The 12,515-nt window shown below is 38.9% G+C and overlaps 1 protein-coding gene across 1 annotated transcript; it reads left to right on the plus strand.

Moving 5' to 3' along the window:
- The first annotated feature begins 708 nt into the window (after nucleotides 1–708).
- Nucleotides 709–12,496, plus strand: LOC120471120 (mediator of RNA polymerase II transcription subunit 30). Its single transcript, XM_089122909.1, has 5 exons — nucleotides 709–870; nucleotides 1,414–1,602; nucleotides 6,402–6,560; nucleotides 7,425–7,514; nucleotides 12,052–12,496. Exons 2-5 carry the CDS (start codon nucleotides 1,414–1,416, stop codon nucleotides 12,145–12,147), a joined length of 534 nt encoding a protein of 177 aa, XP_088979035.1. The 5' UTR covers nucleotides 709–870; the 3' UTR covers nucleotides 12,148–12,496.
- The last annotated feature ends 19 nt before the right edge of the window (nucleotides 12,497–12,515 follow it).

Here is a 12,515-nt window from a genome sequence, read left to right on the forward strand (position 1 = left end):
TCTCCTGCTTGTCGTTAAATCAACATAGATTTTTATTGTTGATTCCGAAAGTTCAATGTAGATTATACGCCAAAAATTGAATGAACGAGTACTTATGTCCTTTCGATTTCTTACAGGTTAGGCCATTGTTGGCCGGAACACGCTAGCATTCTGATTTTGTGTGACGTCATCACATTTCTTTATTTATTATGAACGGATTTTTAGAACAGATAAGTGAACTTAAAAATGCAATTTTCAGCTGAGTGTATTATTTTAGCCCTCCCTTTTGAATGCAACCTTCAAATTACTTGACAAAAAAATATATCCTGAGAAAAGTGGATTTCTGTGGGTGAAACCCCATTGACTCCCATTCATTCTTCACTTGACCAGACATTCTAATTTGAACATTTTGAAAAGAAAAATCTTAGTATCATTATATAGTATTATAATATAAATATTAACATTAATAATGACAACAATTTTAAATAAATAAATAAATAAACAAGAAATAGTAATACTGAGTGAACATAATCATAATGCAGGAATATAAAGTACAAATAATAATATAATTAATAGTACAAAAAAACATAAAAATTAATTACTTAATAAAACGTTTAACCAATTTAAAAAAGAGGGAGAGTGAATTTTTTCAAGGACAAAAATGTTTAAATATGTAATTTAGGTGATAAAAGATGAGTTTTAAGCATGACTACAGGGGGACTTTAAAACTATCTCAGGAAACAGGAAATGGCGCAATAAGTGATGCCTGACGCTCATCTGTTTGAAACTAGCGAGTGCAGAAGTCCAGCATTTATTTCTTTGCTTGTTTATTGTTAATAACGCGACAAAAAAAAAACTACTTAAGCAGCAGGAGCAACGTCAATACATTCCGTGAGTTTCTACACAAAGTTTGTGTTCTCTGTGTTATGTTTAACGTTATCCATTCATAAACAAGTGCTATTGTGTCTTGTTTCCACAGAAAAGACGCAATTATGACACTAAACCAAAATTATTATATTTAAGTCATAATTATTAAACTAAAAAGTCAAAATAATGATATACTAGATCAAAGTTGACTTCAATTAAGTCAATTAACATAAAAATTTCGAAACTTTTCGACAAAACGTTACTCCGTCGATAGGCTAACGTTATATATATATTACCATTAGTCATTATGTTAAAATGAGGTCACGATTTGGATTGTCGAGTTGATAATTTTGACTCAATATGTCAGAATTTAGCCTAATAATGTTATAAATTTGACTTGACCCCATTATTTCGTCTTTTATCTCACAATGATTTAATATTTTGAATCTTTCGACTTATGACTAAATTAGAAGGTTAACAGGTTTAAAAGTTCACGTCAGGTTCAATTACAGGCAAATGGCAGTTTATGTTATTGTTATTGAATGTGAAGCGCTCTCTGTGTGTTAGATGTCCACCGTGGCCCCTCAGAAGGGCCCGGGGCCCGGTGTGGGTCTGCTTGGCCCTCAACAGCAGCAGCAGCAGCAGCAGCAGCTGAGAGAGATCTCACCTGTGTACCTGTGCCGCATCGGGCAGGAGACTGTGCAGGACATCGTCACACGCACTATGGAGATCTTCCAGATCACACGTGCCACTCAGGTGAGAAGAACCTGAGACACTCACCCGAAACTTACCCGAGACAAACCCTCACTCAAAACTCACGCTCACCTGAGACTCACGCTCACCTGAGACTCACGCTCACCTGAGACTCGCGCTCGTCACCTGAGACTCACCCGAGACTCACGCTCCTCACCTGAGACTCACCCGAGACTCACGCTCCTCACCTGAGACTCACCCGAGACTCACGCTCCTCACCTGAGACTCACCCGAGACTCACGCTCACCTGAGACACACCCTAGACTCACGCTCACCCTAGACTCACCCGAGAATCACGCTCACCTGACCCTCACCCGAGACTCATGCTCACCTGACCCTCACCCGAGACTCACGCTCACCTGAGACACACCCTAGACTCACGCTCACCTGACCCTCACCGGAGACTCACGCTCACCTGAGATGTTTGGGTACGATTTTTGATTCTCAACTGAAGTTCGAAAGGAACTCTGAATCAGTGGTTAAACGCGCCCAGCAGGGAGTACATTTATTGCGTAGGCTAAATTCTTTCGGGGTTTCTATACCTATATTGTGCACTGTGTATTTGTCGTATATTGAGAGCCTTCTTACTTTTTCTTTTATTTGTTGTTTTGGTAATATATCAGTGAAGGATCGAAACTGTTTAAATAATATTGTGAAAGTCTGCTGCTCCAAAATGATTGGAATTCAATTGTGCGACCTAAATTCTCTTTGGGAGAAACGTGTTCTTCAAAAAGTAAAAAGCCTTGTGAATCAACATCATATTCTGGGGGATGAATATGTTCTTATGTCATCAGGTTAGCGTTACTTGCAGCCCCCTGCAAAGACTAACCGTTAACTTATGGAAAATCATTTATTCCCTCAGGAATCAGGCTGTTAAATATTAAGCTGAGGTAATTGATTTGTGTAATGTGATGTGAATGTGTAATGTGGAATTGTGTGATCTTAAAATCTGATTTACAATTAAATTGTACATAAATAGGTTAAGCAAAACAAACTTTTGTGTTTTAAAAAAAGAAAATTTTAAACGCATACTAACCTGAAATTACATATACTGTTTGATACAGTACAAATATTTTGAGTGTCTCTTATTTTCCTGTAAAGAACAATACTTGTCCCACATTTTTCTCTGAAGTTGGCAGATAACTATTAGCCACAACCAGTTGCAGCAATAAAATAGATGTTCTTACAGGTATTCAATTATTTTATTAATAATCTGGCATGCGATGAGCTTCAGAACCTAAATTACAGGGCATTGATTGAAGGTCAGAATTACACAAGCTCCGAATGGATTGGCCAGATACTGCATACCATCGCAGATGAGCTCATCACATTAAAAGGTGTCGTGAGGTTTTCACAGGCAGTGAACTCGTACCATAATGTGACAGTAACAATACAGATAATTTTTGGAACACCCAACCACACAACACGCTCTTCCCGGCATCACTGGACATACGCACAAAATAACTAAATAAAAACATCTAACATCTGCTATAGCCGCCTACGAGAACAACGCTACTTCCGCAGCAGCAAGGCCCGCAGTAATAGTAGAGAGGTTAAGCGACTTTTGACTTCAAGTCATGATGCAAAGGTCCTCTTTGGTATGGAAGTACCTTATGGCCATAGAAATAAATTTATCCTAAGACACAAGTGAGATCACATTTTGTTTCTTATATACGCACATTTTTTTAAAATGGCCACCAATCACACTTGAGAGGCCCATATCTTTGCTTCTGTTATAGCTATATATATATATATATATATATATATATATATAATGGCGGCGCTGCTTTACTTCCGTGTTTCGGCGGATTTGTGTATAGACGGTGTACTGTAAAAACTGAATTGCCCTTTGGGGATTAATAAAGCTATCTGTATCTCACCCGAGACTCACGCTCACCTGAGACTCACTCGAGACTTACGCTTACCTGACCCTCACCCGAGACTCACGCTCACCCGAGACTCACGCTCACCTGAGACTCACTCGAGACTTACGCTTACCTCACGCTCACCCGAGACTCACGCTCACCCGAGACTCACGCTCACCTGAGACTCACGCTCACCCGAGACTCACGCTCACCTGAGACTCATGCTCATCTGATCCTCACCCGAGACTCACGCTCACCTGAGACTCACCCGAGACTCAAATAATAGGTAATAATTATGGACTGAGCTGTTTTTGGCACTATGCACTTTAGGAGCTACGGATTTGGAAATTTTGATGTTTCCTTTTTTTATTTATATATACTGTACTTTGACTCGGTCACTATCATGTTACCTGAGGCTCACCTGACCCTCACCCGAGACTAACGCTCACCTGAGACTAGGGGTGTAAGAAAAAAATCAATATACTTGAGTATCGCGATATTTTATTTTTCAATACTGTATCGATTTTCAGAAACGCAATATTGATTTTTTTTTTTTTTTTTTTTTTTTTATATGCATAGACGCACCACTAGCCTAACGTTTTGCTAGAAACAACATAGCTATGGCTGAACCCCTTGTAAAGACCGGCTCCTTGGAAGTGTGGAATCATTTTGGTTTTTAGAGTAACGAAGGCACTAACGATATCAACAGAAACCATGCAGTTGTGAACTGTCTTTACAAGTTCGGCGCGTGAGCAGCAGGGTATTTTTTCGGCATTCATGTTAATCAATGAAGGCGTTCATTCACACCGTGAGCAGTAGCCGCGCATAAGGGTCAAGCAGGACCGTCGCGTGAGCAACAGTGAAACGGGGGTTTCGGCGGAAAGTCTAAAAGGGTGTCGTACACCAGACGAGAAGCTCAGCGCCACATCTTTAAAATTCGAACACATTATTCTCTATGAGTGTACACACACTGGCGGCGTCATTCGGCACCTGTCCGCGGCGCCCAGCAACGGCTCAGGACCATGTTCAAAATCCTGCTCCGCCACAGAGTGCCATTTATATAGTTTTATATAAAATTTAAATTAGTTTTGTCTCAAATCGTTGCTAATGTATGCTGCTTGAATGACAATTGCTGATGTTATTGGATTTTTCAGGTGAAATTCTCAATTCATTCAGTTAACGGATGCTCTGAGGTAAAGTTTTCAGAATGCAGACTCAGCAACGATTGTATTTAATTGTACAGTACAATCATATCATAGAACAGACATTATCTTGATTTTATGTCATTATATATAACAATATTGCTGGCCAAACACTGATGAGAAACCGTTGTTGTCTGGTGTGCTATAGTTTTCCTATATATGGCGCTGCGCTTGTCCGGTGTGCGACCCCCTAAGTCTATAAAGTTTATGACCAACTTCTAAAAACACATTTAACCAAAGTTTTTGTAATGAACCTGTCCCAAACTGGTAGTTTGATTTTTCTGAGTACTGAATTGTTTACCTAAAGTAAACTTGTTTGACTTTAATTCACATCATGTTTTTTTTTAAATATTACTTTTTCTAAAATTATAGTCCTAATTAAAAAAAATAATCCCAATATATCGCCTTATGGACAGTATCGAAATATATTGCAATATATTGAATCGTGACCCATGTATCGTGATATGTATCGTATCGCCAGATTCTTGCCAATAAACAGCCCTACCTGAGACTCACCCTCACCAGAGACCGAAAAATCTGAACTACTTGTTGAAATTATGACACATAATGCTCATAATTCTGACATATAAAAGCACAATTGATACTTAAAGGGATAGTTCACTTTGAAATTAATTTTTGATATGTTTTAGCTTACCTCAAGAGCAGGTCCAAGATGTAGGTGTCTTTGTTTCCACAGTATTTTCAATTTTGATATTTTTCAGTAAAACTGTTGTTGTCTATCAGTCATACACTGGAGGTTAAGGGGGTCCACCATGGGTTCACCTCAGAGCATACACAGAGAAGTCAAAATTAAACATGATTGAATGACTCGTGAATGTAAGTACACATTGATGGCCTAAGACACGAAACGAGCAGTTTGTGTGAGAAAACGAACAGTATTTATATCGTTTTTACCTTGTGTAATTACAGCGATGTCAAACTGATCTGACGGCATGGCGCTTCGGTCTGCGCATGCGCCGGAAGTGATCGCTTGCGCGCCTACGTCACTCTTTGTTTATACAGAGATTTCGGAAGTTTTAGCTCTCACTAAACATATTTAGATGTACGGGAAATCGCAATGGAAGACGATTTCGGTATATCTTATCTAAATATGTTTAGTAAAAGGTAAAACTCCCGAAATCTCCGTGTAAGTATTGAGTGACGTACACACGCAAGCGATCACTTCTGGCGGAACATGATTCAGTTCAATTGAACCTTTACAGTCTATGAGTTGGACATTGCACAACTGATTCAGATCACTTGGATGAGACTGTGATTACACGAGGTAAAAATGATATAAATACTGTTCGTTTTCTCACACTAACCACTCGTTTCATGTCTTAGGCCATCAATGTGTACTTACATTTACGAGTCATTAAATCATGTTTAATTTTGACTTCTCTGTGCATGCTCTTTGATGTGGACCCCCATACCTGCATATATGACTGGCAGACAACAACGGTTTGACTGAAAAATGTCAAAATTGAAAATACTGTGGAAACAAAGACACCTACATCTTGGATGCCCTTGAGGTAAGCTAAAACGTATCAAAAGTTATTTTCAAAGTGAACTATCCCTTTAATCAAAGTTGTTATGAAAACGTCATTATAACATTAAAAAAATCATAATTATGACATTAAAAAAGTCAAAAATGTAATCTTTGTAAAGCTGCTGTGAATCATCTGCACTGTTAAAGCTCTGTATAAATGAAGGAGACTGGACGTGTTTCCCTCAGCTTCCCAACGGAGTGACGCAGAGTCAGGCTGCGTATCAGGATCGCTTCGGGAAGCTCCAGGAACACCTGCGTCAGCTGACTCTCCTCTTCCGGAAGCTGCGTCTGCTGTACGAGCGCTGTGTGGAGATGACCCCTGACCTCCAGGAGTCTCCGGCCGAGGTCAGTTTGACCCTCAAACATGATGATTGATGCACACAATCGAGCTCAAACACTGTCATCGTGCGAACGAGCGGCCGGAACACGTTACATGTGTAGAGCGGTGTCGTGTTAGCGGCTCTGAGTTAATATCAATCAAAACTAACTTCATCTGGACAATAACTTTATTCTAGATCTGCAGTAAGCTTAAACACTCTCTGTTACTGTAATCTCCTGTTATTACTGTAAAGCTGCTGTGAGGTGTGTGTGTGTGTGTGTGTGTGTGTTTGCTTTCATGACTGTAATATCCTGTTATCTCTGTAAAGCTGCTGTGAAACTCTAAATGAAGGGACTTGACAGATCATTCTGATAAACACTTGATCTGATTAGCCTCAGAATCAAATACATATTATTTTAATTATTATTATTGATATTATATATTAGTTGACTATTTGTATTATTATATAGTGTTTTAGATGCAATCTGCATTCAAATTATCAGCATTTAGCATTTATCAAAATCAAAGAATGGATTTAATTTGTATGCAGTTTGCTGCAGATGCTGATCAAATATTATCTGTCTTAGTAAAATGATATTGAAAATGTTCAGTTTTTTGATCAAAGCTCTGTAGTTTAAAACATATAATGCAATACGATGACTGAGACCTTCCTCAAAGACTAGAGTTCATATTTGATACTCGTGATTTTTATGCTTATTCTACTTATTCTGCTAATATCTATAACTTATTAAAATGGAGTAAAACTTTGCTCTCAGACTTCTGTTTCCAGCTGTATTAATCAGTATAATGCAGTTAGATTAAACGTATCAATGAAGATGAATCTCATGGCTGAAGACGATGTGATCAATCATGCGTCTGCTCTCCTCCAGCTGGTGCCGTATGTGTCAGAGGAGGCCGAAGCCGTGCGGATGGAGACCTGCAGTCCGGCCGTGATTCAGGAGAGGAGAGAAGTTCTGGAGGTTTGATAATCTTTACAATGGTCTCTCAGACCCAACAAGGCACCGCAGCTTCACACCCGAGGAACCCTTTCATAGTTTCTCGAGCTTCTGGCGGAAGCAGCCGGGGTTTGGCGTGTTCGCACCGCAGGAACAATTTTAGTTCTAAAATCTCTTTCGGAGGAACTAATTTACTCCTACTCAGAGTTGGTCTTAACCAGCACTATAGGAACTATCCGTGACGTTAGTGTTCTCTGATTAGCCGAACGCATGCCATTATTAATAAGGTCTACAGATTATAGCCTATATATTTACTAGAGATTAGGGATCGACCGATATGGATTTTTTAGTGCCGATACCGATACCGATTTTTTTCCCATCAGCCTTAGCCGATGACCGATACGGGCTGCCGATTTTCTTGAGCCGATATTTGGAGCCGATACATTTTGCTCCCTCAATTTACATCTTAAAAATAACATGATGTTAACAAATGTTACAGGTCTCAATTTAATAAAAGTAACATTTAACTAACTTCAAAAATTAATATTAAACAAATAGTAAAAACATGTGAGGTAGAACAAGAACAAGTAGATAAACAATGTAAAAAATATTAAAAACATGAAGTAGAACAAAAAAAGTTCAGTGCTGAAAATGAATATTTAAGCATAAATTAAATAATTACACTATTGCACACAGTAGCAACCAGCATAATAAAGTGCACAGTGCACACTGTACTTCATTTTAAAAGAAACGAACTATGTACTGCATGGTTTCAATTTTCCTACATAAAATAAAATGAGCATGTCTAGTCTCTAATATTACTGTGATTGCGAGGGAGACAAACTCCACACGCCCCAAACCTCAGCCAGGTGAGCGCTGAATAAATCTCCCACAAAAAGCACAGAATAACGTTGGCATTCCTTAATCCTATGACCAGTGTTCGTTACAGCACCCGTATGCATACTAGGGCTGTCAAAATTGCTCAAATGGCGTTTGCATATTCCCTCTAAAAAACATATTCGAACATCCCGTTGCGCATTTTGTTGTTGACGCGCATTACACCAATAACAGGACACAATGACACATTAATAAAAAGAGACATAACTACTAGTATTAGATGGTTTATTTGAGTTTAAACATATTTGACAACTTATTAAAAAGCAAGTAAATCAACTAATGGCCAAGACCGCAGAGCTCACTCTGTCTCGCCCTGGACTCGCTCAGGCACTCTCTCTCCCTCTCGCCCTCACGGTCTCTGCGCGTCGGTTAAATGAACAACAAACAAATGTTGAGTGCTAAACAAGAGTTTTGTGCAAGCAATTTAAGGTTGCGAGTCGCGACTCTTGTCCCAAATATAGCAGGCTTCAGTTCATTCAGTGACTTGAAGTTTCACAGTATAGAACCGACAGTGAGCGCTCCGAGCGAGCTGTGCAGCTGTGGTAACGTTAGTCTGCAACCGCGGGCGTGTTTTTCCACATTCAAATATTAATTTTCACCTTCAAAATTAATAGATATTCGAATGTAGAATATTCATAGACAGTCCTAATGCATACTGAACGGATAACCTACACCTTAACTATTTGCAGCTTCTTAATACAATGGCAAGCAGTTAAGTTTTATAGACGAGGCATTCGCGTTTTCCATTTGGACCCACAAACTTGCTTAGTTGCAAGCACATAACAGTTATAGGGCGACGTGTTTCCATTTTCAAAGTGTTTGACAATATTTCAGGAGTCAAACATTTAAAAGATCCTTTGAAAGTTTAAGTTACCATTCTCGTGAAGAGCAGGTTGCACTCTGCTAGTGGAGGAGGGCGGGGCACGTGAACTGCAGCATCTCAAGCAGCACGGAGCTGCCCGTGGCCGCCAGTCTATAAATAACGGTGGGGAAAAAAAAACTATCGGCGAACGCGCAGCGGTGTATCGGCCGATTCCGATACACGTAAAAACCTCAAATATCGGCCCGATATATCGGCCGGCCGATATATCGGTCGATCACTACTAGAGATGCACAGACTGAAGAGCCGATTTTAACGTGATCGGGACCGGCCAGTCAGTCTGACATGCTGATTTTATGCCGGTCAAATGCATTCGGGCTCCACATAATTAACACCGCAGTATCACACGTGCACACGGAACGCACATGTAGGAAACCTCGTGAATTACGGCCGTTTCACCCCTTATTTACACCGCAAGCATGAGCGACGCATTTTTTTTTCCGGCTTGCGTGTTAATCAATGAGTGCATTCACACTAGGAGTAGGGCTGGGCGATATATCGCACGATATTGTTATGCGCATCTAATCAGTAAAGCCGGTTCCTTGATTAGCAGTAAATCACCTTCACCTGCTTTCAGATGGACGATATGAGTGTTACATTAAACTGTTATTTAGATAATTAAGTGATTAATTTAGTGATGATTGAGCATTATTGATGACACCTGATGATCACAAGCAGAATCACTGAAGGACAAAATCACAAATTGTAAGCCACCGTTATGGAGATCAGTGTCTGCTTTAGTTGGGCTTTTGACACTTATACTTTCACTTTAAATTTTGTTTGCCTGTTGATATTGATTTATAACAGTCAAATAAACACAGGTAACTGTGAACTGATAGTGTTGGTTATGCTTTGACATAATCATGCAATGATCTGAAAAATGAAACTTATTCAGTTGATTCGGTTAACTTGTTAGCTACAGTTTTGTGGTTCTGCTGCATATCTGTATTTTACTTATAACCTAAAATATTTAATCTGATCAAATCACTGGCATCTTTATTCAGAAACACAGAGATCAATAATCAGCCTGTCTATCTCAACCGTGGTGACATTTTGCCACCAATCACAACTCATTAATGTCTCCCATCATGCATTGCGGTTTGAATAAATTATGATCTGAATTGTCTATGTAATTAACTTTTCCTACTTGAATATTCTACTCGTCACCGTTGTTGAGAAGCATTGACCGAATCTTGAGGTCTGTGTGTGCCTAAAAGAGAGGGTTTTTTTTGTTTAAAACAACTTTTGAGAAATCCATTATATTATATTTAATGTTCTGGATGTTAATGCAGAATCTCAGTTATACATTAACCAACAGAATAAATCACAGACATAAGTTTTAAATGATGAAAGTCATTATATAACCAACATCATTTTATAATTGTTTATCTTTGTTCATCTGACAGACATAACTCCGATGCAACAGCAAATTAAAATATAAGATGTATAATATAAGGGTCAAGAGCCCAACTAAAGCAAACACTCATCTCCATAACGGTGGCTTAAAATTTTAGATTTTTTTCCTTGTGATTCTGCTTTAGGTGTTTTCAATAATGCTCAATCATCACTCATTTAATCACTTAATTATCTCATTAACTTTAACACTCTTGAGTGTGGACTCATATACACTCCAGGTGTGTTAATTTAACACGGGAGATTTTGTCGTGACGAAGAGCCGTAGTTAACTGACCAGCTGAGCCATATCGCATTAAATATCGATATCGATATGTCCTCGATATTAACGCGATATGGCTCAGTTGTCAGTGATCTACGGCTTTTTGTAGTGAATGCCGCTCCATCTGAAAGCAGGTGAAGGTGATTTACTACTAATCAAGGAACCGGCTTTACTGATTAGATGCGCATTCAATATCGTTCGATATATCGCCCTGACCAGGAGCAGGAGCCACGCATGAGCTTCGAGAAAAAAAGGATTTAAAAGTGCCCAAAATTAACAGAATTTGCATATTGTGTATTTTAACAAGAACTGGAGTAGGCTATGTCGGAAAAGAAAATGTACCCATTTAAACTTGTTTTCATTATTGAGTTTGAGTAAAAGTATATGGTGTCGGACTCGGAATCGGCTAAAATCGGTATCGGCAGGTCAAACTCAATGAAAATCAGTGCATTTCTAATATTTACTCCAGAAACTAACTGAATGAACATGGAAAACAGTGATAGATGAGCTTCTAAACCTTTACGATGAGAAAATCCAAAGCTACGAGGAGATCGAGAGAAACATGATTATGTATCTACCCAGGAACTCTGATCATCAACCGCACGAGAAACACTCATAACTTTTCATTACTGTCTACTTTCTATGTATAACGGTTCTGTCTAATAACGGATGAGACTGTTAGATCGTAAACTAATGAACACGTCAAATTAAAATTCACAACAATAAACATGTCTCACGTCACTTCAGAGTTCCTATTAGCAGTGCGAACGCAACGAGGAAAACGTTCCTTGGGGAACCATCCTGGTGTCCAGATCCTAGAACCATCCTAAACATACTAGTGCACTGCAAGATATCAAGCTTTTCCTTTATGGTTTCAAACAGTTTTTGTTTGTTTGGTTTTATTGTATTTATATATTTGTATGAAATGAAAATAGCCGTGGATGCTGACATGGCACTAAATAAATCTGGTTTTAAACACGCATATGACCGTGGGTGAATTAAATCCATGAGCTCCAGGAATTATACTTTTGTGATTATGTGTTTACTGTCACTTTTGATTGATTTCATGCATTCTTGCTGAACAAAAGTGTTCATTTATTTTGTAACAGAAATTGAGGCAGAAGAACCAGGAGATGAAGGTGCTGATGGACCAGATGAGGAACCTCCTGTGGGACGTCAATGCCATGCTCACCATGAGGAAATGACCCCTGTCCAATTCTGTTAAACACCTGACCGGCTTCAAGACTGTGTTTCCTTCACAGCTCGTTCATCTGGACAGACGAGATCAGACCCAGCTTTTGCTTAATTTACAGTGTTAAATCCCAATGTTCTGATTAATAACAGCTTTATCAAAGCATTGAATTAGCATCAGTTTGAGTAAGTCATGTCAAAGCCATGATGATGTTTGCACGACTGTGTGTGTGTGTGTGTGTGTGTGTGTCTGTTTTCCTGAGCTCAGCATTACACTCCTGAGATCTGCCTTCTGGGTGAAGAATCATCTTTTTTTTTTTTTTTTTTTTACATTTTTTTATATGAAATAAAAAATAAAAACAACTTTTGTCTCTTTTCTTTA

The sequence above is a fragment of the Pimephales promelas genome, chromosome 18, assembly GCF_988280905.1.
Source record: "Pimephales promelas chromosome 18, fPimPro1.hap1.1, whole genome shotgun sequence".
Classification (NCBI taxonomy): domain Eukaryota; kingdom Metazoa; phylum Chordata; class Actinopteri; order Cypriniformes; family Leuciscidae; genus Pimephales; species Pimephales promelas.